At 48.9% G+C, this 26,651-nt stretch overlaps 2 protein-coding genes across 8 annotated transcripts in view; one reads left to right on the top strand and one right to left on the bottom strand.

Moving 5' to 3' along the window:
* ARSG (arylsulfatase G) overlaps positions 1–19,034 on the bottom strand; it is a 39,445-nt gene extending 20,411 nt beyond the window's left edge. For 2 of the 7 annotated variants that reach the window (XM_048964928.1, XM_048964929.1), the window contains exons 1-3: positions 18,745–19,021; positions 17,709–17,875; positions 16,833–16,932 (exon numbers count right to left, since the gene is read on the bottom strand). The gene's annotated coding sequence lies outside the window, so the exon portion shown is untranslated. Of the gene's footprint in view, positions 1–16,832; positions 16,933–17,708; positions 17,876–18,714 lie in introns of all 7 variants that reach the window. The other 5 variants (XM_048964933.1, XM_048964935.1, XM_048964934.1 and 2 more) reach the window with 5 other exon arrangements.
* On the top strand, positions 659–7,712 carry SLC16A6 (solute carrier family 16 member 6). Its single transcript, XM_048964937.1, has 6 exons — positions 659–863; positions 2,375–2,616; positions 3,153–3,296; positions 3,851–3,979; positions 5,022–5,849; positions 6,448–7,712. The coding sequence occupies exons 2-6, from the start codon at positions 2,382–2,384 to the stop codon at positions 6,687–6,689; spliced, it is 1,578 nt and encodes a 525-aa protein (XP_048820894.1). The 5' UTR covers positions 659–863; positions 2,375–2,381; the 3' UTR covers positions 6,690–7,712.
* Positions 19,035–26,651: the final 7,617 nt, after the last annotated feature.

Genomic DNA, 26,651 nt, shown 5'->3' on the forward strand with positions numbered 1-26,651 from the left:
GGGATCTCCTGGTAAGCGGGTCAGGGAGCCCCCAGTAATAGAGCTGGAGATCCCAGAGTAACAAGGCTGGGAATCGCCCAGCACCTGGGCTCCAGACCTTCCCTGCAATAGGGCCAGGGACCCCTCCAGTAAGAGGGTCACAGACCCTCCAGTACCAGAACTATGGACCCAACTGGGCTGGTGTCTCTCCCAGTACCAAGGCTGGGAACCCCCAGCAGCAAGGCTGAGGATCCCCACAGTAACTGGGCTGGAAACCCAGCAGCAGGGCTGGGACGCCCCCCCCCAAAAAAAGAGACAAGGACCCTCCACTCCCAGAGCCGGGACCACCCCGCAGCATCAGGGCTGCAGAACCCCACGTACCAGGGCTACAGACCCGACGGCAAGCAAGGCTGCAGACCCAGCAGCAGGGTCGGGGGCCGCCCATAAACAGCCTCAAGGCTGGAGAACCCGCAGCACGAGGGTCAGCGAGCCGCTATTAGCCGGGCTGGGCACAGTCCTCTGCCAGCAGGTGCTGGGCCGCCCGGCCGTACAACTCTCCCCCCACCCCTCCGCACCCCCCCATCGAGGCGCGCTCCCAGCACCGCCCCTCCGCGGCACACGCGGTACCGGCGCCGCCGCTGGGGCGAGCCGGGCCCGGCGCGCACATGGCGCTGCGGAGCCGCCGGCGGAGACCGGCTCCAGCCGGTATATAAGGGGCTGGGAGCGAGCGCAGAGCAGCCGCCGCCGCGGGCAGCGGGAGCAGCGAGCGGCCGCCGGGCAGCGGGGCACCTCGGCACCTCCTGTCGCCGCCCCGCCGAGGGTCTGCCGGCATGGGCAGCTCGTAGCCCCGCTCCTCGCCCCGCCGCAGCACCCAGCGCCGCCCGGTGAGTGGCTCCCGGGCTCGGGGAGAGGGGGGCTCGGTTGGCTTTTTAAAATTATTATTATATAATTTTTAATATAGATATATCCATATTTTTCTTCCTTTCCCCCCACCCCCCTCTCCCTCCTCCTTTCCTCCTTTTCCGCATCCCTTTATTTTTAGCCGGCGGCCCCGGCGCTGCAGAAACCAGGTCTGAAATGTTCGGAAAGTGATGCAGGGAAGGGGGGGCACGCTGCGTCCCTCTGCTCCGGCATCTTTAATTTTTTTTTATTCCCCTTCACGGTTCACCTTAATTTCTTCTAATTTTTAAACGCACCTTATGCACGTTACGGTTGTTTTTTTTGTTTGTTTTTTCCTTTTTTTTTTTTTTTTTTTTTTTTTTTTCCTTCTCTTTAATAGCGTGCTTCCTTCCCATCCTCGTGCCATGACACAGGCATCTAACGCCGGCCCATCGGGAGGGATCGCGCACTTCCCACAAACTTCGGGCACCGCACGGCGGTGGTCGTGCTTTTCCCCCATCGCGCCCCCCCCCCCCCCACCTTTTTCCCCCTATCCCTTCTAACTCGAAAGGATGCTGGTGGCAAATCTCCCCCCCTGCTACACCGGCCGTGACCCACCTGGCGGTGCCGCAGAGTGTGGTGGTTGGTGCTGGGGGGGGGAAAGGATGGGGGAGGGTCCCACGGGGCACCCACTGTCACGGCTGGGTGCCTCGCTGCCAGGTGAGAAGTTCCCCGGTGGGATGGGGAAGCGCTGCCGGAGCCGCCCAGGGTTCAACCGAGCGTAAAATGGAGGAGGGAAATGAGTGGGGGGCGGGGGGGGGGGGGGGGTGCCGTGCACCGGTGGCCCCTCTTGGGTGACGGCTGCAGGCAGCGCCGGGACCGCGTCCCTACGGGCAGCGTAGGTGTTGCGATGCAGAGCTGAGCCTGGGCCGCCGGGCTGGCCGTGCTGAAAAGCAGCGCAGCGGTGCTTTTGGGGTACAGGTGTGCTCCCGAGGAGCTGCCGAATGCCGACAGCCGCTCGATGTGACGTTTGAGGGCTTTAAGGAGCAGCGGCTTGCTGCGGTGTGCCGGTGTCATTGATCGACGCTGCGGGGAACGAGAGGCACCCCGAGGTGCGGGCGGCCGCGGGCCGTCACTGCCCAGCGAAGGGCTGCGGATGGGGAGGTCGGGCGCCGTCGGGAAGCCGTGCAGCCCCGACAGCCCTCTGGGTGCCGCGGTGGATCTTTCACGAACTGCATCCATCCCGCTGTGCTGGAACGCAGCTGATCGCTGGGTTTTGCTGATGGGAACGGCTCAACCCGGTGCTGAGCGGAGAGTTTCTGGTCCTTGGTTCAAAGGGCGCGGGTAGAAATGGTCCCTCTGGGACTGTCGGGGGAGGGACTTCAGCCCAACTCCTGGATTTAATTCCTCAGCAGCACGGGGACTGCCTAGCAGCCCCGGCCAGCTGCTCAGCTGTGCCTTGGTAAGCAAAACTCATCTCGAGCTGATGCATGGTTTGTTCTCTCCTCTTTTCCAGATCAAAAATGACTGTCAAAGCTGTAAAAATGCCGTGCACCACTCCAAATGTTTATACTAAAGTGCCTGACGGAGGATGGGGCTGGGCAATTGCTGTGGCTTTCTTCTTTGTGGAAGCTCTTACATATGGCGTTATAAAATCATTTGGAGTTTTCTTCAACGACCTGATGGAAAGCTTTGATGAAACCAACAGCAGGATATCGTGGATAATATCCATCTGTGTGTTTGTGCAGACCTTCACAGGTAAGAGTAAAGGGCAAGAGCCAGAAGGTACAGTTCTGCTGCTGACTCAGCACGTGGAGGCCAGAGATCAGGGACTTGTGTCCCAATGGCTCCATGTTAAATTGCAGCCTCCAGGCTTTGTGGCTGTTTTCTGAGACACAACCAAATGGCTGTCCCAGCCCCCTGGTCTCCCTGAGCTACAGCTCCTGCGTGGTACAAGGACGTGGCCCTTGGCCCAGCTGCTCAGCTCTCAAAGGAGACGAAACTGACAACAGAACACCAAAACCTGACTCAGTGGTGGAAAAAGATCAAAATATAACCCGAGCTTCACCAAAACCCATTTGCTCCTGCTGGTTTGTTCCAGGCTGTCCACCCATGCTGGTTCTTATCCCACTGCCACGAGCTGCGTGCTGCTGCAGGAGCGATGCTCCGCTATACGAGCAGATGGGGAGGTGTTACATGGAGGGGATGGGGGTACCTGCAGGAGGTGGCTGGTGGTGGAGCTGCTGGTTGTGTTGTTGCTGACCTGTGCTGACCGCAGCTCTCTTCCCATCCAGCTCCTCTGTCGACGGTGCTCAGCAACCGCTTCGGTCACCGCTTCGTCGTGATGGCTGGAGGGGTGCTGGTCAGCACGGGCATGATCACAGCCTCCTTTGCCCACAGTGTCGTTCACATGTACATCACCATCGGCATCATTTCTGGTGAGTTCCCCTCTTCTCAGATCTGCCATACGCTTGGCTTGCTCCCGCTGCTTCCAGCGAGCTGTGCTGGGGAACGCTGCCACGCTCGGGCAGGAGCTGTGACTGCTGGGCTCAGAGGAACGCCCTTCGTGGGATCACGTTCTCTCTTCTCCTTTTTCTCCCTGTTATTTTTCCCTTGTTCCCATCTGGCCTGGGTGTCCTGCTCACATCTGCTGTCAGTGAGCTTGCCTCGCTTACGGGAGCGACTGCTACAGGCTGAGTCCTTGAGCAGATGGGGTCCTCCAAGTGACGCTGCTGGCTGTTTGGGAACAGGTTTGGGGTTTTGGGCGTTTTGTTTTTTCTTGGGTTTTGCTTTTGTTATTTTTCTCTCTTCCAATTTAAAAAAAATAACATTCTGGTTTCCCCAATGATTTTTTTTCCAGGGTGACTTGCTGAGTTGGCCGAAATGATACTGTGTAATCTCGCCATGGGGAAAGCTGATTTAACGTGTTCTCGCATCGGTGTTTCCCCCTCCCTTACTTGTTGTTATGGCAATTTTTGGCATTTATTCACAGGCCTCGGGTACTGCCTCTCTTTCCTCCCGACTGTCACCATTTTATCACAGTATTTTGACAAAAGACGTTCGCTGGTCACAGCAGTGGCATCTACAGGGGAATGTTTTGCTGTCTTCCTCTTTGCACCAGGTACAGTGTCGGAACACCACCAATTCATGCATGCCTAAAGCACAGCACTACTCTGATCTTTCTCCTAACAAAACGGTGCATGCTGGCCTCCCCATGAGCTGCTGCAGCCCATGGGTGGTTCTCATGTACTCATGTCCTGCAGGCAGGGTTGCAAGTAATCCTGCAGAGCTGAGAACCGTGTCTGACACCCTTTCCTGTCCCAAGGAGCTGTGCTGCAGGATACCCACGTCCCCAGCACAGGGGACACAGCGGGGAGCTCGCAGCTGTCTTAGGCCACAGCAGGGAGAGGGGAAGAGGCACAGCCAGGTGCTGGCAAGGGCTGGGAAAAGGGCTGAGCTCACCCAGCATCACCAGGCAGAACAGGACATGCTACACTGATACACAACCTGCTGCTTCCCTATATAGATCTCGCAGGCTAAAAATAAGACCGAGAAACTTCAGCTATTTAAAACATAAGGCAGTACGAATCACAAGCCCACTAACCTTTAGGAGCAGTCCTAAGCACAGGAAAGTGACACGTCCCCATCACCACCTGCTCCCCACCAGCGTGTCACAGCTTCAGAAGTCATTTCCCCCCCCACTTCTGACGGGTTTCTGATGTGCATGCTTGCTTCCAGCTAATACCCATCACAAAGCTTAGCTGATTGCAGATGAAGGCTTGCAATTAAGCAGTTACATGCACCTTAGAGCGAGGCTAACAGGCTTCCTCTGGTAGCTGGTTTCAGGGTGGGGTCAGCTGTAAGAGGAAACTCAAATGTTGAGTTCACTTTCATTCACTAAAAATAGCACCACCTCTGTCCTTGCGCATCCCCGGCTAGCTGGGACCTCAGAAGATAGCCTCAGCCCAGTGACAGCCCAGAAGGTGTTTGGAGTTGGAAGGGACCCTTAAAAGTCATCTAGTCCAACTCCCCTGCAATGACCAGGGACGTCTACAGCTCAGTCAGGTTGCTCAGAGCCTTCCTTAGCTGTAAATTCAAATAGCTGCTTGGTGCAACTGCAGGGATTTCTAATGATGCTCTCTTTTTCTGCTTTCTTTCCTCAGTAAACACTCATCTGAAGGAGCAGATTGGCTGGAGATACAGCCTCCTTTTCGTTGGGGCACTGCAGCTGAGCATTGTCATCTGTGGATCGCTGCTGCGACCCATGATAATCAGAGAGCAAGAAGAAGAAGCAGTGAAGGCGCAGCCTCCAGAAGAGCCTGCAGAGACAAAGTACATGCTTGAAAATGAGCAAACACGCACCTCAATAGAGTCCATTGACTCAGGAGTAGAAATAACTACCTCACCCAAAAATGTGCCTGGAAACACCAAAGCAGAGCCGAAAAGTGACGAACCAAAGGACCATGTACAGATAATTGTTGAAAATAACAGCACCCCTACAGAACCAAAAACCAAACTACTGGACTTCTCTGTGATGAGAGACTATAGCTTTATCTGTTATGCATTCTTTGGCCTGTTTGCTACCCTGGGATTCTTCGCTCCCTCCCTGTATGTCATTCCCCTGAGCCGCAGCCTTGGCATCAGCAAAGACCATTCTGCATACATACTGTCTGCAATGGCGATTGCAGAGGTCTTGGGCAGAATTTCAGCTGGCTGGGTGCTCAACAAAGAGCCTATCCGCAAGATCCACATCGAACTCATCTGTGTCGTCCTGCTGTCCGTAGCACTGTTTGCCTTCCCTTTTGCCTCTGAATTCTGGGGGTTGATGACATGTAGCATATTTTTTGGGTTCATGCTCGGAACAGTAGCGGGCACACACATCCCACTGCTGGCAGAAGACGACGTGGTTGGCATTGCAAGAATGTCTTCTGCAGCTGGAGTCTATGTCTTCATTCAGAGCTTCTCTGGGTTGGCTGGGCCACCCCTTGCAGGTAACACTTTCATTGTGGGGTGGTTTTTTTTGTGTGTGTTTGACAGATATTGGTGCTGGCTCATCTAGAAAGCTTTCTGCCAGCCCTAATCATAGAACTGCCCTAAAGACCTGCAGCTAGCACGAGGAGACTCGGAGCCAGAAGGCTGCTGCAATGCAGCTCTGCAGAGTCCCACAGATGAGGCAGTTTCCACCAAGGAACCTCAGAGCAGAGAAAAATACTGCAGTGCAACCCTGATCCTGTCAGGCACCTACTGCCAGCATCGCTTCAGGCTGTACTGAATGGTAGAAGCACACGACTTGCCCTGTCCATGTTTTTACCATACTCAGCCGAAAGACAGACTCTCTCATAAGACAGAGATGCCTAAAGTATTGCAGTCCTAGAGTGACTGCAGTGACTAATGCTCTGACTTGCCTAGCAGTGACTTGCAGAACACGTTTTTACTGCTAATTTTAAAGTAACATCTATTTGTCATTAAGCGTCCTTTCCTTGCAAATTATGATGCTGCTGTACCTGGATTAGAAGCGCTATGGGAGGGATGGGCAAGAGTGTGGGGGGGGGGGGGGCAGGCTGTGGCTAACTGACTTATTTTCTGTAGGTGTCATAGTGGACAGAACACAAAACTACAGCTCAGCCTTCTACTCCTGTGCTGCTGGCACGGTCATGGGTGCTGTGTTTCTGTCCTTGGTGAGACCGTGCAAGGTTGGGATGTGCCACCAGCAGGCACCGGGCGCAGAGGGAAGCGTGGTGGAAGGCACACAGGACTCACCAGAGGACTTCATAGACATGGACATTGGAAAGGCAGATCATTCAGGAAAAGGCTCTGACAGCGTGGCTTAAAAACCACTCCTCTACCAAGCATCCTTGGTGTAAGACTACGGAAAATGTCAACTCTGCTCCACATTTTAAAACTGCATTCTGAAAGGAATGTGAAATTTTAAATGTGAACAGAACAGTTGCTATCAACAACTTTTTTTTTTTTTATTCTTAGAAAAAACTTTTTTTAAAACCAACTGAAAGCTCCATAGAAAGCCACAAAAGAGCAGCTCCTGCCTAGCATGAAGATGTGATGCACACTCCTGCTTTCCAGTACCACCTGTAGCTGAAGTCTTGACCGATTCCATGTGAAAAACTGAAGAGCAGAACCAGCCCATGCAGCTCAAGCCAGCGGAGCAGTCTGACTGTCTCCATCCCATGCTGCAAGCCCTGTGCAGTCCAGAAACCAATTACACTAACGAGAGAAGAGTATTTCATGCAATACCAGTAGCCAACTGCATTTTCTTGCGGAAGAATATGGACTGATGTTTCAGATTTGAGGAGGCCAGGCTGGATAGCGGCTTAAAACATTGCAATTATTCTTCTAATTAACTTGAATGTCACAAATGCTGGGAAATTGGAGGTTCCATATGTCTTTATGGCCAGTTATTACTGCACATGTATCACAATAAGGTCATTTTTCTTCTCCTGATTGATTTTTCTTAACTATTTTCTATTCGTTTTCTGTTTATAATTTAACTATTTATTAATTTATTCTGATAGTTAAAGGACATTATTTTAAATAACTGGAGAGGAAAAATTATCTTCTGCATAGTGGGAAGCTGTCTTTACGTTAGTCTCTTCAATACCTATATTGTATTGCTCGCTTGTGAAATCATTAGGAAACTTAATTTTACAGCGTAGTTGTTTTTAATAGGTAGCTCTTAGGTAGCCCAATTATTTAAAAGATGACGATGGATAATAATAATAAACTACAGATTCAGCATCTCTTTCTGTAAGGCCTCAGCTGCTGGCAGCAGATCTGGCTGCGCTGCCACGATCAGATCGCTGCGCAGGGAAGATCCGGCCCAGCATGTCTTCAACCATGTCTGAATGTACCCCAAAATAGGGGCACAGAGCTCTGTGCCACATCACTGAGCAAAGGCAGGTTGGTGCCAGCAGCGCCCCTTCCTCCCACACTCAGTGAGAGGCTTCTTTGCTGCTGCCTTCAGGGAGAAACGAACTGGAGCCCGTGTGCATTGAATCTGTGAAAGGGAGTGCAAGACAAAGTAGTGGCTGTTCATGTAGTCTTAGGGGGAGAGGCTCCTGCTCACGGTGACACAACCTTGCTTACCCCACCTATATGCATCTTAATGCCTCTAGGCAACTCAGGGGGATCAATAAAACAAGTCTGCTTTGGTTCGATGCTTTGGAAAAAAAAAGCATTTCTGTGCATTTAAGTGGAAGTGGCATCATGCATTAACTGCTACACTGACACGTCTGTGCGTTCTACCAGCCATAGATATGTGGGACAATCTGTTAAACTCCTCTTTGGGAAGGTGCTTGATTTGTTTTTTTTGTCTTAGATGTCCAAAAATGAGACAGGCACTCGTGCAACCAGTTGGCTGCAGCAGCCCATTGCCATTGCCTGGCAGCTGTCACGTCCACGCTGCATCTCGTGTCCTTTCTGTGCCTCAGCACTTTATCATCCCCAGCAGAACCTCACGCCAAGGACTGGAAGACCCCTCACAGAGGACTCATGCATTGTGAGTCAGTGAGTCAATGATCAAATGTGTCGCGTTTCGATGTGCTTTTATTTATTGTTAATTTATGATACTTCAAGCACGTTGGTAAATGTTCTGTAGCCTATAATTGTAAGGTTATTGAAGTCTTTGTAATACGAGACCTCACTACAGCACTTTGCTATTACAACTCTGCTTGAAAGTGGAATAAGGCCTCCAGGTTCTGTGTGTGTGTGTGGAAGCTCTCCGTTCTGCAGATTTACGAGGTTCTACTGTATTATTATTATTATTGTTTGTTTGTTTTTTTACAACCGTTTCCAATACAGCTCAAATCCTACATTTGTCACTGACCTCACAGCACGTTTCTGTCCCGGCTCCAGCAGGGCAGCACGGCTGTGCCGGCCCGGCAGGTGCCAACGAGCTCAAAGCAGGATTTACTGATTTGTTTGTAATGTATCTACTGGTCTCTGGAAATACTCTAAACACTGAGTTTTTGCAATAAACTTGTTTGGTTTTTTTTTAACCTTTTTTTTTTTTTTCATTTTGAATTCATTTTGAACCTCCCTCTCCCCCCAGGGCTGCTGCTGCTTCCCCTACCAGGAGGGCTGTGCTGCTGCACATCGTTCCTGGGGCTGAAGCAGTGTGTCTGCCCTGCAGCTTGGGCAATCCCACGTTCTATATGAGCTGCCTGGAAGCTGGTAGCTTAGTGCTGACCTCAAGGGTACTCTTGTCAACCCTTATAGCACAGGCCTGATTGTAAGCAGCCGCTCCTGCTGCTGCTGCTGGGTGTGAGTGGGAATTGAATTGGTGCTACTCAGAGAGGTGATCTGCATGTCTTCAAGAAGCAGGCAATCATGTCATTATTATATCATCTCTCTCAATTGCAGAATGCTTTCTACTTGCCAGGCTGGACAGCTTGTGTATCAGAAACCAAGCTAAAAAACTCCAGGGTGGTTGCACTAAGTGACAATTTTCTCCCCCTCAAACCTCACTTCTCTTTATACCAGTTGAGATTATGTCCTCCCTCGCTTAGTCTGTAGCTCCCAGAACCGCCAACCCCTGCAAAGAGCACTACAGCCATGCTGCATCATTTCCAATATGAGTGCATATATTCAATTTGCAAATTAACTACTTGCTGAAAGACTCATCACACCACTGATACACACTAATTGCAATTTGCTTTCATTCCGGTTGCAAAAGTTCTAGAGCAGAGATGATAATATGTGCAAGCAGAGCAGACGGCACAAATACCAGAGTGCCAGGAAGATCATCAGTCTCCAGATCTGACTCTGGCTCGTTTACAGCAGTGAACAAACATTATTTGCAACAACTTCCACAAAAGAACAACAGAAGAGCTTTACAAAGGCTGCTCTTAGGTATAAGAGCACATAAAGCTGTAACACTATCACACGTCTCCCACCACACAATTTTGAGTAATTCTTCCCACCTGGTTTAAATTAATGGCCCATGACCTCCTCTGTTATCCTGGTCTGAAGGCATTAATACCAGAATAAAATAGAGTAAAAACACTTCTGCTCAGTAACTGTATATCCAATTTGAACCAGTAAATAGGAGGACAGCGTGGGAGAGAAGAGCTCCCTTCTGCAAGCCTCCACACTCCCTTCAGAAGGGATTGTATAAGCTCTGTAGTCATCTCGCCAACGAGGGCAATGCCAACCAGATGTAAGCACAGGAAATTACACAAGGGCAGCTTGCAGAGGGCAAAAAATGCCAGCCATAGGTGTCTGTCCATCCTAAAGCAGAAAGCTGTCTTGTTCCTTATCTGGGGGAATAGAGGTCTTTAAAAAGAAAGCCCCTTTCTTTTTTTTCCCCCATTGAAAACTAAGAGGAACAGCAACCTGTTGGCCTTGCTTTAGATGAGCTAACATCAGGTACTCAGAGGGAAAAATGCCTTTAAAAACAGCTAAACTGGTTTGGGGAGGAAAAAAAAAAAAGTGAAGTAGGTGCTTACAAAACAACACAAGTGTTTTAATGATTCCCTTCAGATGTTAGTTGTTAGCATGTGAGATCATTGTTTTCCAGCTGCCCATAGTAAACATGACCTGAATTTTCACACTGATGCAAGCACAAAAAGCAATCCTTCTCCCTCCTTAGAGCTCACCCTGAAGATGCCTTAGAGTTCAGTTTTAGAGAGGCTCAAGTAACTGCTGGCTTTGTTTAAAGAGCAACAAAGAGAAAAGCGCTGTTTGCAGAGGAATTACTTTCTACTTGGTGACCAGTGGGTAACACCAAAAGGCAGAACCCCTCCTTTGCACTGGAACACCACACCAAAAGCACGTGTTTCCCTTTGGCCAGAGATGCTTTGCACAGAAATCTGCCCGCTGCCCATCAGCTCTGTGAGCACAGACCCACAGGGGCCTGGGGACTCTGGGCTGGAGAGGGAACGGTTCCCTTTAGTGCAGTGCTGCTGCAGGAGGCATCCAAAGATGCTCTCAGTTAAAGAACCCTGTTGTCAGCTGAAGTTTATGTACCTCCTATGGGTCGAGGCAAACTCCGGGGTTCCTGGCAGAGATATACAGAGTTTTTCCCTCCCCACTGCACTCACACAGACTTTTATTTGCAAGATGTGCAAACCCATAGCCTACGCTAGCATAAAGCTTTTTTTTTTCCCCCTGCAAATTGCAGCAAGTCATGCAATAAATCAAATACAACCCCCCACCCTCTTTCCTACAGCAGTTGTCAAGCCCCAGTTACGACAATTTGTGGTAAAATATTACTCACCAGCATTTTGGCCTGTGTGAGAAGCTCTGCCTCTGTAAAGACAGCCCCCTAAATCACTGCTTTGTCACAGAAGCCACAAGCGTAACCAAAAGACTTATTACACGCAGACATTATGAGAAGAAGGCCAACAAGACAATAGTTCCCCCTGCTTCCTTTTTGTCAAAGCTTTCACTAATGCTGTGAATGGCTTTTTTCTCCTTCAGCTGCTGCTGGCTGCTTGCTGCGGGCTGCCCAGCCCTTGGGCACTGTGAGCATTGCTGGGAGCTCGTGCCAGAGCCTGGCACCCCTCACCACAGCCCTTTGCTTTGAGCACCACAACAAGTTAGCAGAGGGCACGTGAAGTTACCACAACCTGCACAGCAAGGCTGCTTTGCATTTGGCCACTGATGTCTCTCCTGTGCTGAGGACTCCACATTTGGATGCAGTGCTCCAGGTGAGGGCTCACCAACATGGAGATGATCTGCTGCAGAATGATCCAAAGACCTGGAATAACCAGAGAAATTACAGCCATGGTTTGTCTAAGGGCTGTGGGAGTTGGGCACAGGGAACCAACCCCAGCAGGGAGAGGGGTTTTGGTTCTCATTGCTCCCCATGCAATGCTGCTGCTGGAGCAAAGCACTCTCCAGCTCTGCCCTGGGCACTGAGCAGGTGCCCCAACCCCAGCACAGCCCCTGCTTATCCCCATTGTGTGCAATGGGGGAAGGTTTCCTGAGGTGGGGTTACTGTAAATTGATGACTAAGTAACACCGGGATGGGTGCCCAGGTCACCTGAAGAATACACAGACATTTCAGTCACCTCTGATCCATTTCTGACACTGTCCCTTGGACAAATCCACTGCTGAGGCCAGTTTGAGTTTCAGTCACTTCCAGACACAACATTTGTGCAAAGTCACTTAAAACCTTCCCCTCGCATGCCTGCTTTTTCTGTTGGTGTCAGCACACCCTGGGCACACATCCTGGCTGCAGACAGCAATGCTTTGGGGACACCTCAATTCTCATGGGCACTGTTATTCACGACTCAGCACTGGCAGCCAGGAGCTAGCACAGTAAATGCTGCACTCTGCGTTCTCATAGAAAGCCAGCAGCAGGTGTAAGGGAAGAGACTGCTTGGTTTGCACAGAGAGGAGAGCAGGGCAAGATCCAGCAGCAAAGACTGGGCTGAAGTTGGGGTGCACCCACAGCAGGACTCCTCTGCTCTACAAAGGCAGCTGCATGCTACAAGCCAGCTTTTGCTGAACTGTGCATCGTGCATGCCAAGAAACTTGGCATTTGGCAACACATGTGGAGCAGGAGGACCATACCCTGCTAGGATCTGAGCACTCTGCCCCTTCCCAAACACTGCAAGGCTCCCTGACTGCTGGGAAACATCCCTCACCCTCCTCCTGCAATAGCCCATGCCTTCAGGCTTTGAGCTCGCCCTCACCACAACACATTAGTCACCAAAATGCTGCCTGCACTTGTATCTCCCTCCCTCATGCACCCCAGGCTTTATCAACAACAGCTTATCAGTAGCAGCCACTCAGAGGAGCAGCCCCACGGCACTATTGCACTATCGGTGACGTGAGGCAGGGCTGGATCACTGCTGTCAGCTGGTCTCACCAGGCGGATGGATCAGGCTGGTTTTGTGCCTCCAGGAAAACCCAGACCCCTCCCATGCATCATCAGAAAGACCCAGAAGCAAAACCCATGCACTCCCTGCACAGAGCTGCCTGCCATACTTCAGTCCTCCTGGCCTCGGGGTCCAACAGGAGCACTGCACACCTCTGTGAGCTCAAAAGCTCTGACTGCAGCAATTCTGCAACAGCAAAACTGCCCCCATGTCCACCTGCAGGGGAACCACTTGGTCCTTGCAAGACTTGCACTCCTTCAGTGACTCAGCACAAGTCCCCATGCTCTGCCAGAGTAAAACAAAAACAGTACCTGGAAAGACAGAGCCTGCAGAGTCTCTCCCATTCACGGGCTGTTTTTCTCCTGCCCCAGCTGGTGAGGAGTCAGAGCCCTGCACAGCTTCTTTCAATATCACAATTGAGAGCTCTCAGAAGAGAACTTGGAAACAAACTCCCTTCACAATTAGCAGAAGTCCTGGCCCAAACACATCACCTCAATATTTAAATACAAAACCACGTTCAATCTTTGGTTTGTCAAAAGTTTTCATTGAAGCTGCCCATATCCTTCCCAGATCTACAGCGTTAGCTTCGCACCTCCATGATTTTTCTTCCATCTATTTTGCACAGCCTTGAATAAGACAGGAGTTTTCAAGAATTTCTTCATGCGTTTAAGATCAGGGGTTTATCTGAAGGAAGCAGGGCTGGCTCTTCTAAAGGTAGATACAGCTAACCAAGTCCAGCCAGTATTTCTTTGTCACCAATGCATGTGCCTGTAGTTCTGACCCAATTCTGCAAGCTGCTCTGCTGGTGAAATCTGACAGTGGCAGCAATTAGGAATGTACCTGTACACTTGGAGGTGCTTCTTGGACTGTATTCTTTAAGGACCAGACCTTGCAGCCCAACCTGCATGTTGTACTTCTGGGGACAACGGCGTCTGCTGTGCAAAAGAAGGAGCCAAACTGGTCAGCTAACAGTGTGTGTAAAGCAATAACTGAACATAAAAGGTATATTTTTATAGGGTTAATTTGTTTCTGTGTAAAAACAATAACAATAAATATCAGAATGTGTGTTTCTATTTCAAAATGCTATTTATATACTGAGATGCAATTTATTGTGTGCTTTCTCATTGGCAGAATAGCAGCTAATTCACACACTTCAGAGAAACTAATTGCTCTCAGTGTGTAGGAGCAGGAAGGGAGCACCAAAGTAGATCTGTGCAGCAGGGTGCACAAATTAATGCTGAAAATGATGCCCAGTGGGAATATTCTCACCTGCCAGCCTGGTCTGGGGCCCAGGGATGAGTGAGTCAAGTTACCAGGAAAGAGAGGAAATATCCTACCTAGGTGATGTGAAGCGAAATGAAAGGCTGACCACATCCTGGTAACATTAATTACAAATAACACCCCGACACAGGAAATTAAACCTCTCACGTGAGGCGCCAATTAAATCTGTGAACCCACTTCAGGAAAAAAAAAAATCATCAAAATCAGAAACTATGTAAATAACCTGGATTAAAGTCCAAGGCGCCTCCTCTTGATCTCCACACGGGCAGACGTCTGACCCTCAACCTGCAATGCAGTGCCAAGGACAGGGCCTGGTCCCAGGACAGGCTCTCAGGGCAGCACTGCCCTCAGATGATGTCTCCCACACCCACAGCCAGCAGTTCACTCTGCCTTTCACCTGCAAATACTGTTTCACTTGTGCACAGGGACTCTCATTCCTGCAACCTTAGCACCAGCCTTACAGTACATGAGATATTAAACAGCACAAGAATCTTTTGCAGCTGTGCGTAGTGCAGCACACCCCAGACCCTATTTATAAAAGAAGTGTTCAACAGTGATGAAGACAAACATTCCTGGATACAGGCGGCATCAGCAGAGACCAAACACTGCAGCATCCTGTTAGCAACCAGTGTCAGCCAAGAGATGATACAAACATGAGCTTTTCAGTGAAGAATTTTTAATGCACTGGTAGATTCTCATCACGCTGTAAATTTTAAAATAGTTCGTAGTAAATGATGGAAAGTAACCCTTTAAATACCCGAGCTTTTCTGTGTGTACTCTACACTTCTTTTGCCTGCCTTTTCTGTATGCTTTAGTCCTACATCACATCAAAACCTGCTGGTAACCACCTGTGGCTCTTCTTGAACACTTCCAGGGACTCGGGGGAAGGAGACTTGATGGCTGTGCTGGGCCCTGCCCATGACAGTAAGGCTTTCACCATAAACAGACAACACAAAATGAGAAAGTTGCAAGATTTTAACTTGAATGCTGTAAAACCAAAGACTTCAGAGTCGTTTTCTCACCACTGCATTCTGCTCCACGCTCTTAATAAAAGTGGGGTTAATGCTAGCTAGGAGGTCTTCAGCCCCTGAGTGCAGCAGAACCCTCCTGCCTCTCTCCCTCCAAGTGCCCTGGCAACACCTGCTTCTTGTTAGCAAAACAAATAAACAGTTTGTTTCTAACCACAAGTATAACTCTCTACCGCTGACATTTCTTTGCACGTCTCAGACCGCAGCTTCCTTTTGAAACCCTAAACTTACATGCTCCCTCAGTTCTTTAGTAAGACTGTAGAAAGATGAGAAAAACAAGTAGCCGTGCAGAGACAGAAGCGACAGTATCTACAGCAACAGCTGAAACAAAAACTAACGCAGGGGTTGTGAAATTCGCCGTGCAGGGACACTCAAACAGGCTGAGTGGTACACATTGATGGTGAAATAAATCTCACGAGTGAGGCGTCAGCTCCCAGGCAGGGCTTGTGCTCCCAGCCACCAATTCCCATGGCACTTCCCAGGCAGAGGCAAACCCTGGCAGCGGTGCTCTGCTCCTGACACCTCCGTCTCAGGAGGCCGTGGGAACAGCTGATAAGAGTTTTGAAGATGCAATACTGGCATTCATGCCCTGCTGTACAAGATCAGCAGGGCAGCGGGTGATGGCACCAGGATGCAGGTGGGTGACCAGCGAAAGAGCCCTGCAGCAGGGTGCCAACAGCACGGCTGCTGAAGGAGAAGAAAGAAAAGTTTGGCTATTGGCTTCTGGGACTGCCCAGACCTGAGAGCTTTCACCGCAGCTCACACCTGCGAGCTGGGCACAGCACAGAGGACACCTATCTGAGCTCCCCAGGTGCCCATGGCACTGGCACAGTCCAAAAACCCGCCCAGTTTCACATCCTGCGTTAGGTAAACTCTTCCTCTCTACACCTCCCCACCTTCCTCCGCTCCTTTCCGCTCACAGCCCCGCTGCACGCCGCGCTCCCCCCCCCCCCCCGCCGGGGTGCAGCTCGGAGCCGGGGCCGGGCGGCGCTGCGCAGCCCGCTGGCGCCCCCTGCTGGCCGCCTCCGCGGGGCTCCCGGATGGCAAAGCGGGGCCCGGCGTTGGGGGGAAGCCGGCACTCCGGCCGAGCTCTCAGCGATGCTTTCAGCTCTTCATACGCTATTTTTAAGGCTGAAGACACGGCGGGGTTGCTGCTGCCCTTACCCGCACACCCCGTCACCATGCAAATCTGATTGTTTGAGCGTGACGTGCCTGGCAAAGTCTGACGCTTGATAGCTTTATCAGGGAAGGGCCGAAGAGCGTAATTAGGACTGGCACAGTTCACTTACCAGGGAGCCCTGCTGTGATCAGCGGGCCAACCCACGCTCTGAGCGTGGCACAGGTCACTGAAACTATCAGACTTACAGCTCATCTCTCACATGTCAGGAAGCTTTTAGCATGTAAAAAACACGCTGCTGTTTGTTAGGGACTCCCCTCTTGGTTTTATTTGCATATGACACTCAGCAGAAGAAAGGGTGTCTGAGCGGCACGGTTCCACTCAGAATTTAGCACCACAGCATTCCTGTTAAAATCGTTAGCACCACAGCAGAATCAGTGCCACTCGTGTGCCCTCCTTCTGCGAAGATTAGATAGCAATGAAGTGGAAATACATCCATCTTCTATCGCATAGCCATAAAACAAATTAAAAAGCAGTAAACCTGCTCACCTTCCACCACACTTCCACAGCAAACAGAATAGAACAAAACAATTCCATTGGAAGGGACCTCAAAGACCATCACGTTCAACTGAAGCTGACTGTTTCTGTTTTGAAAGTCATCTGAGTTTTCAAGGCACACAAAGTCATTGCTGTAAGACAACACAGTACCTTCTGTCACAGGAGTTTGTCCAAAGGAAATTCCAAGACTCAGCAGGATGGAGGTGTAGCACAGCTGTCCTCACAAAAAGCATCTCCTGGTTTTTGTCCCCTGAGATAAACAAACGAATAAAGAACCATTGATGACAAGGCTATTTTCAGGAAACGAGTGGAAATACAGAGAAAAGGTGTGAACAAGCAGGGTCATTTTTACTAAGGAAATGCTCAGTGTTGAGCAGGACAGCCTGGGCCTCCAGGCAATTAGCCTAGGTGGTTTGGGTTGTTGGTTTTTTTTTGGTTCACAGAAAGGACAATAAGAAATGTAGATGCTTGAATCTGCTGCTGACTGCTAGGGGGCAAAGTCGTCTTGGCCCTATGGATATTGGAATAGGCTCAGCAAAATACCTAATGAACTGCACCACAAGAAAAACACCAATATGGGCAAATAGCAAATTTCATTACTGTACTTGCCCTAATTGTTTTCTCAACTTACACTTGACAAGAACATAAATCCCACATTATTATGCTCAACAAAAGGCAAAACACCTCTCTGTCCACTGCAGTTATTGAGGGAGTTTATTTCTCATGCACAGTGGCTGACAGTATAGCCTTCACAGAGTAATTCCACCAGCTCCCCAAGCACCAGGCTGCTGCTCTCAGATCACCCTGCCATCTGCAATGGGACTACTTCCATGAATCAAAGCTACAGAATCAGCTACAGGAACTGGCATTTGGGCTTGCAAGAGACTGACCTTTAAAGTGTCTTCACACCTGTTCTCTCCAGCGCAAAGCACTGGGAACAGGCTTTTAACAGACATCTCCACCTTGATTACTGGCCAACAAAGAATCTCAAGTTCCCTCTGTTTATCACCTAACAGCATTAAGTACCTGAGTAAGTCTGCAGGCTCACAGCGTGCCCATTTACTTGAGAAGCACACGTTGTATCTGCAAGTGGAATAGGTTCTGGGATCTGTACGGTCAGACCACAGCAAAAGGCTTCACGGTACTCCTTCAGCCATCTCCTATCATCTTCCAAACAGAGTTCTTGAACAGACCTGCACAAGGAATTCAAAATGGCATGAAGTTATTAAAATGACATCAAATTATTAATTACCTTGCGGCAGAATAAGCCAATCAACTCGCTTAACAGCTTTTCTCAAAGCTGCCATATTCCCACTTATTGCGATTTGTAATGAATTTCAGTCTGTTTCATGGCACAAAAATACACAGACCAGCTGCTGTGCAGTACTGTAACATGTAACACAACATAGAGGCTTCAAAGATCTCGTTGTGTTGATATCTCCCATCTTTACCAACCCTGCAGCAGCACTCTGCCCATCACAGAAGTATAAATGTTCACCAACGACGGCTGCAATGCTGCACACCAAGGCCACACAACAAGGGCTTGGCTATCTGCCATCACACCCAACTGGGCCACCAGCAGCATCACTCCCCTCAGCATGGGACAGAACCCCAACAGGACTACGCACATCTCAACATGACCATCCCATCCCACATCCCAACACATCCCATCCCACATCCCAACACATCCCATCCCACATCTCAACACAACCATCCCATATCCCATCCCATATCCCAACACATCCCATCCCACATCCCAGCACATCCCATCCCACATCCCAACACATCCCACCCCATATCCCATCCCATCCCATATCCCATCCCATCCCATATCCCAACACATCCCATCCCACATCCCAACACATCCCATCCCATATCCCAACACATCCCATCCCATATCCCAACACATCCCATCCCACATCCCAACACATCCCATCCCACATCCCAACACATCCCATCCCATCCCACATCCCAACACGACCATCCCCCCTCCCCCCCCCCCCCCCCCGAGCTGTGCAGTAGCTGCCCTTACTGCACTTGGGATTTGTTTTCCAGCACTCACTGACGGCAGGAGCGCAATTACTCGCTTTACATGTCCGCGTGAGAGAGAGGAGCGTATTTTATTAACGCAATTCATTCCACAGCTATGAAGACAACCAAGCAAACGCTAACGCGCATACACAGCAACTGATCGGCACCAGTGCAGGACCGCTACTAAACGAAGAGCTGCGGATGGAATACCCGAAACAGAATCGCTGTGTCCGTGCGGCGAGGAACGGACCTGCGGACGGCACCCACGCGGGACCCACACGGACACGGAGCCCCGCGGCCGGAAAAGGCCCCGCCGCCCCGGAGCCGCCCCCGGCCCCGCCCGCCCCTCCGCCCCTTCCCCGCACGGGCGGAGCCGGGCACGCCGACCTTCCGCCTCCGAGCCGGGCAGCGCGTTAAGGTTGCGGAGCTTAAGGCAGAAGGTGGTGATTCCTGCGCTGCCCTGGATAAGCGCGCCCATCGATGGGTTTCTTTCTCCTGTGCGGAGCATCGCAGCTCCTGGATTCTGGGTTCTGTAGGTGTGTTGTCTGTGTTTCCCTGCCAGGAGCTGCACGGTCCCACAGCTTCTGTTTCTTTGGTGTTTGCATTAAAACAAGAAACAAAAGGCAGGTCTGAAGCCCCGTGATGTCTGTCTGCCTTTAGGCTTCTGCAAGCATTAGTAAGGCGTGCTGCACGATCAGGGAATCACGGACTGTCCCGAGGTGGAAGGGACCCATACAAATCACTGAGAAAAAGGAAGAATTCAGCCCACAGTTCCAAACTGTGTTCTGTTGTTTGTTTGTTTCTTGATGTTTTCATTCTCCCAGACATCTGAGAGATACAAACCAGAGAACAGACAGGATCCCAGCTCTCCCAGTGCCAAGATGGGGATTTAATTTCACACTTAGAGCTCCGTCCCGGTGCGGGATGTTATCTGCTGTGCTGACTGAGCACAGCTGCTATATTTAGTGCTCAGATCTCCTGCACTTCAGTCCTGTGCTTGGACCACAGCACTGCTTGCTCTGCCCCTCTGAGATGATTTTGTCTGAAGCAAACAGGGGCGGTTTGGAGGCATGCAACGCCCCCAGCCCTCATCATTTCCAGGCACTCGGAGGCACGCTGCTGAGCGTACTTGCAAACATCAGCAGGCAGTTCTTTGGACAGGGTTGAGAGCAGAAAACAATCTCACCATTTATGTGTGCTATGGATCCGCTGTTTCTCGTGGTGATGATTTCAGCTCTGCCCTGTTTGACAGACTTTGCATTAAGAGCTGGGTTTACCTGCGCCGAGTGAGACGTGGGAATGGGGAGACATCCAGGTCCGCAAGAAATGCAAGCAGAATGATGGAGAAAAAATCAGTCCACACTACAGAAATCCGTGATCCAAAGAGCTGCAGCTAAGGAAATGGGAATTCAAATGAGGATTTTGTCAGCTTTTTGCTTGTAAGGAACTGTCAAATGTGGGGTTATTTCCTACACCATTGCCAAGACCTGGAGCCATTCTGCAGTGGTCACTGCAAAAGCGAATGTGGAACTGGACTGATGAAACCCAGCCACAAAGAGCCGCTGGAGGAGCTGCACAGAAAGTGATCCTTCACGAGAAGACAGAGCAGACCTTTTCTCCAGGAGTCTGAGCGCTCTGCAGAACTCATCTCAACATGCTGCCCGTCCGTCAGTAAGGAAGGCGGCACGCAGGCTGGAGGTGATTTCATTTCACTCGAGGTGTGCGAAGTGACACAGCCTGGGAGAAAGCAGCCCGACCAAGGAGAGACTCACATGAGCAACCTGAGACACAGCTTCAGGCTGAGAACTGCTCTCTGCAGTGGTTTTTCTCTCCCTGATGATGGAAGCTGACCCTCGTTCAGTTAGCTGCTATAAACACTGCTTAAATTTGGGCAGTAGCTCTGATCCAAGGAAAGCTGCCCTGCACAGGGCTGCTCCAACAGCAAGGGCAGCCAAAGGTGTAAGCGAAGGTGTGATGCTGCACGTCCCCCTGTGCTTTGGTATAATCACAGACATTTGTCTTGCTGCAAGCAAACGATACAGGGCACAGAAAATAAAGCCTGGCTCCAGCTAAAGGCTCGGCTGTCAGCCAGATGCTTTCACATTCAATCCTTGCTTCTGTCAAGGGAAATATAAAACATTTTACCTTGCTAGTCTTAGTGAGGAGCTACTTTTGACAACTGATTTGCATCTCACATGTATAAATACTCTCCGTGTGTTTATGCTACTCTTGCAGGAAAATGGGGTTTCCTTTCTGAAGGAGGAAATCTGTGTCAATCAGTGCTTTGTCTTGACAAAGAAACAGACAGGGTGACTTGCTGCTGACGTTCATCCATTGAAAAGATGTTCCCTGGCCTCGCTGGCATCCACAAATAAAAGATAGTAGGGATGATTATGCACCGATTTATTACACAATGAATGGCAACATTTCACTTGGAACAAAGGATCTGCTGCGTTCTGAAAAACGTGTTTCTCCCTCAGTACTGCAGAGTCACGTAGACAGAGCACCCTTTGCAGCAGAAGGCAGGTTTGTGGTGCCCAGGTGATAAACCTGGAAGCTCTGAGAGTATTTTTTAAAGGTGTAACTTAAATGCCAAGTTCACAGCTGCAGGTTGCAAGCGTGGATCCCCCCGTCAGCTCACAGCAGTGCTGTGCACACAGCTCCTGCGTCACACTGAAGACAGCAGCTCTGATGCCCATCGCTTTGCTGTGCCTGGTCTGAATCACATCCCCTTTTCTCCTCAACGTTTTGTAAGAGGGGAAGGGAGAGAGGGTGAAAGACAGTCTGCTTGGGTCATCTGCATGAAGAAGAGGAAGTTTTTCCCTTAATTCTAGACGGTTTTTTTAGCAAATGTCAGACATGAGCTAAAAAGGCTGCCACTGCTCAAGGCCTGCTCAGCTTGCTCAGCTTTCTCCCCTGCAAATCCTAACATTAACTCTTTGAAAATGCTGGTTGTTTTGGAGGTTTGCTGTTTGCTTGTTTCCTCTTTCTTCAGGAAAAAGAGAGGCTTCAATGGGAAATGGTCATCAATTGGTAGCTGCTTCTGTGACTAGATGTGGATTAATGTAAAAGAATCAAGCTCATACAGAAAACAGTGCAAAACATTACACCTAGGCAACCCCAGAAGGCCTGCATCATTTATAGATATTGCCTTTTCTTTCTATAGAAGCTTAAAAGCATTCTCAACCAAAGACTGCAGGTACACAGAGCACTCAAAGTCGAGCCTGCTGTCAGGCTGCTGAGCACACATACTAATTGTGGAAGTGCTGACTGACTTAACAGCCTGATGTGAGTTGCTGGCCATTAATGACACAGGGTTGGTGTCATCCCACAAATGTCATTTGCATGGTATATGATCAGTGTGGAAACAGTCATTCATCATCTCAAGTCTGCATGGGGGAGTTTCAGTGTTGAGATACATACCCTTTTTTTCCTCTACTGTTTCCCCTTTTGAATCTGAGAAAGAAGTAGCTTCCTTTAACACAAGTTGACTGTCTTCCAGGCTTTGGCCAACAAGAACTAGAGAACACAGGGCAGAGCCTTTACCATGGCTCAGAGACATCAGACCTCTGATCCTGGATAGGGGAAAGAAATGGAAACCTAGCAAGGCTGCAAGCATTTTGACTGTAAGTCTTGCTACCTGTCAATGGGGAGAGGCCTGGGAACACAGCACAGCATCTTCTACACTGGCAAGATACAGGATCCTTTACATTGAACACTGGATTCAAAGACAGCAGATACTGAGAGGCACAGAGTCTTATGCTTCCTCTGAAGTCCTAAATTAATCAATGCCAGCTTGCCTTGATCAGTGTCATCTCACTGATCCATATTACGTCATGTTTTAAACTCTCCAGACAGAGAAATTAGGTTTATGCACTTACTGTGTATGCTGACAAACATGTCCCTACCTTATCCTCCCATGCCCTGCAGCCCTTGTTGCCTGCAGAACAAACGTACATCTTGCTAGTGACAGCCAGTAGCTGGGAAGACAAGCCCTTTGAACTTCACCCTTTGTATGAAGGCACAGGTTGGAAGTTGCTCTGAACCAGAGCCCTCCTCAGAGCAGCCTACATCAAATTCAGGCTTGTCAAATCGAGTGCTCAGCAATTAATCAAACTGTTCCACTTTCTCTTGAGGAGCAAAGCAGACACAGCAACGTGGTCTCCAGTGCCCCTGAGTGCATGTGTGAGCGGTGACCATTTCTAACATCTCAAGTGTGCACTTCTGCTGGATGTTTTGATTCCTTATCTTCAAGTCATCACAGCTCGTTTACTGAATTCACATGCAAGGATTTTAACTCTGCCACAGCAGTTTTCACAAGCCAGACTGGGAAGCTCACAATAAAGCCTTCCAAGAGCTTTCCTTTTAGCAATAAGGAGCAAGAAGCACGGAGCCCAGACAGCTGCTAAAAATGGAAGTTGCATTCAACCAAGAAAAAACATTTTGTCCCTCAGTAAGCGTGCATAAAAGCACAAGGGAATGCAGAATAATTTGCCACAATCCAATACTATCTAAATTAGACACAAAACGACCCACCCTACTGCAGGACCTTGTGGGACTCCTTGGACCGAGTTCATTGAGTAATTTCCATACAGTTGTAAAGAGCTTGTGTGCATTAGGCAAGACACTCAGAAGTAACTCGCACCAGAGCAGACTCATCCCGTTTCCACCCATATCCCCAATGCTGCTCCCACCTGGCAGCTGCTGCTCTAGCACTTTGCCATTCAGCCACTCCAGAGCAGACTGTCCATGTCAGCTCCTCACCAGGGCTCTGGATCTCAGCTCCAGGAGCAGCTCCTGCCTGCAGCCATGCCCGGCTCAAGCAGTGAGCAGGGCTGTTCCAGCACAGCTTCACTTGATTTTGGTTCCCTTGTGTCAGTTATTGTGTAATCACCAACTAACAGAAAGGAAGAGGCTCAAAAACCCAACCTACATTCAGTAGGCTGTGCAATTAGGTGTTCTGTTAAATAATTTATCAAAAGCAATGAGACTTGTACTTGCTCACAGACCCAGTCACAGCCCTTCTCTGCCCACATGGCTCTCCCTGCTGCTGCCAGACACAGCACACAGCCACATTACCAGAGCCCACAGGTTACTGCTCAGTAGTCCATTACCAGCCCTGGCTCTGCTAACAGAGCTCACATCCCAGCAGCATGCATATTTCAGAAATAGTCACTCAGCGTTACCAGCACTTCTGTTACAACTCCAATATATCCTCAGGCAGGTCCTCCCAATAAGGAAAAGCTATTTCTAATGACAGCTTTATTCAACAAGGCCATAACCAGAAGCCTGGGTGAACCTTGCTGCAGTTCTTCTGTGGCACTACCCTGCTCTCTGGATGTTGTTAGCTTTATTCCACATGCAACTGAGAGCATCTCAGAAAACAAGACAAACAAAAACAAGATCTCGACATCATTAAAAAGATTGAAAAGGGAAAACATCACTAAGGCTGTTCCAAGTGTTCCAGTGCAAAAAAAGTGGTCAAGTGCTAAGTTTCTGAAGAACCAGAAGCACCTGCTCTAGAAACATGGAAGACTCAGAAACAAAACTGCAATGCAAAGCAGAGCAATGCTTTGTGTTTCTCACTCCTGATTCCAGAGATCCATGAGATGCTCTTCACAATCAATGCAGAGGGCAGGGGAGAGGATGCAGGTCCCTATTAACCCGCAGCAGATTCATGGCAACCCAAGGATTTCTAATGGCTTATTTATTAACATTATTAAGACAAATACTCATGCTAAGAAGTGGCCATATATATCATTATTACTTGGTCTGAGTATTTTTCATGCTGTAGTGCCCACAGCATGCCAGCCATATCTGGGCTCGGAGGAGAAACTGAAGCTTCTCAGGCCTAAAAAGAAAAACTGCTAAGGAGAAATCAGTGTTTTGCTGCAGAACATTGTTTCACATTGCCAAACAGCCAGTGACCCATTTCTGGAGGAGGCAGAATTTGGCAGAAAACAGCCATAAATAATGAAAAAATCTAACTATACAGTACTGAGATACATAATTGATACAGAAGTTTGCCACTGACGCCAGCACACACAAGCATCATTAATACTTTAAATATCAAGTAACCAAACTGATTGCCAAATGCAACTCCAGCAATTTCACTTACTGGAGAAAAAGGGAGCAGTGTGAACACAAGAATCAGGACGAAACATTGAAGCAGAGTTTGCTTGAGCCTTGAGACTTCCAAATCACATTTGACGTGCAGTGCAGGCTGTGGCAGAGGCACAGCAGTTGGCCTGATAACCAAAAGACAAACGACCTGACTGCCATGTAAGTATGAAGCTGAAAAATGATTTCATAACACCAATGTGAGGCTGTATATGTTTATTCATCGTCAGTAATTTTGTACACAAGGCAAATATTAATAGCTGAAAGGCAACGCTTTTGGAGAGTATGTACAGAGCGATGTACAAGCGAATGGAAGAGGTTTTAAACTATAAATCGATTTAACCATTTTATAAAAAGGAAGTGATGTTTTGTCTTCTAAGACCTCCCTTAGAAATAACTTATTGCCAATCTAAAGCAAGGAGAAAAAAAAAATTTACAATAAAAAGTAGTCCCTGGAAAGTTTATAAAAAGTTAAACATATAAAATCGTAAGCCACAAACATTTATACAAAGCTAATACAAATCTTGGTTCTGTTAAAGATCTATGAGATTGTTACAAAATATATTTTTACATAAAGGCTTCACTTAAGGTAAGCTCTCACTGCTACTGAAAGCGCAGGAAAGCGGTTTTAAATAGTCTGCAATTCAACTTATTTTCAAGTACAATGCAAAGAAATTGCAAAATGGCACTGTATTGCAATGCTGTGTAATTAAAACAACAACTACGTTAATGGTACCATCAAACAGACAAGACCTGTAAAGTTAATTGATCAGCATCTCAGTATGGCGTGAAAGTTCTGATCGTTTTGAAGCAGGAAATGCTGTTGGAAAAGGAACGGCCTGCAATTGACCTTGAAGAGAAATAAGCAGGGAAGTCTTCCAATGGCAACGGACCATTAAACATGCTTAGGTCTGTGGTTGAGCAGTGAGCTGCTCCTAAACATCACGAGATCAGTTGGATAAGCTGTCTGAAACCGACCGTAAATACGATTATTAGCCAAGTGTCACAAAGCTTGAAACACCTCATCTGAGCAGTTTGCTACTACAGTTCTGATGGGCAGAATATAAAGCCACTTACTAGACAAATGAGTCCGATATACAGCCGTCAAGATGAATGAACCCACCTGATTCTTTTTTTAATATTATTATTTTCTTTTCAGATGAGTGGGTATCCCAAAAGAAAGCTTTACATTTCACATGAGCTGATGGCTTACGCTCCCACATACAACACACAAAGAAGAAAAAATTTTTAAAGCCTCGATGAACAGCCACAGTTTTAAGGTATCAATTGATGCAGTTGAACATACTGCAGCAGGGAACAGTCATTAAAACACTGATTTCACTTCCGAGTACAGTAAGCCTGTACAAGACAGTGGTATATCTCCTTATGGTCATTGAGCAGTCACCTTTTTTAGCAGGGCTTGCTAACTCTCTCACTAAGAGAGTTCTGGGAACCTTGCTTTGCCACCTGCTTTTCCACCTCTCCTGGAAATGCACCTTGACTGGAATGCAGGCTACCAGGCTGACCCTTCCTACCCAGCAGTGATTGCTTCAGGATAAGAACCAGTCTGTTCCACAACAGCAGACTTGTACCAAAATTAAATAATGCTGTACAGGAATTATATTCAGAAGAAAATCTAAAAAGCAATACAACAGTACATGATGTGCTCCTTTTCAGGTAGCTACTACGTTCAAAGATGGAAAAGCCCACTGTTGATTCAGTTTGTTTATCCAGTATGTTAACATAGGAACCATGTAAACAGTTACATCAAGGTTAGTTGCCTCCCTCCCTTTAAAGAAGTGGGAGTGGGAAATGCAA

Source organism: Lagopus muta, chromosome 18, assembly GCF_023343835.1.
Source record: "Lagopus muta isolate bLagMut1 chromosome 18, bLagMut1 primary, whole genome shotgun sequence".
NCBI classification, from domain to species: domain Eukaryota; kingdom Metazoa; phylum Chordata; class Aves; order Galliformes; family Phasianidae; genus Lagopus; species Lagopus muta.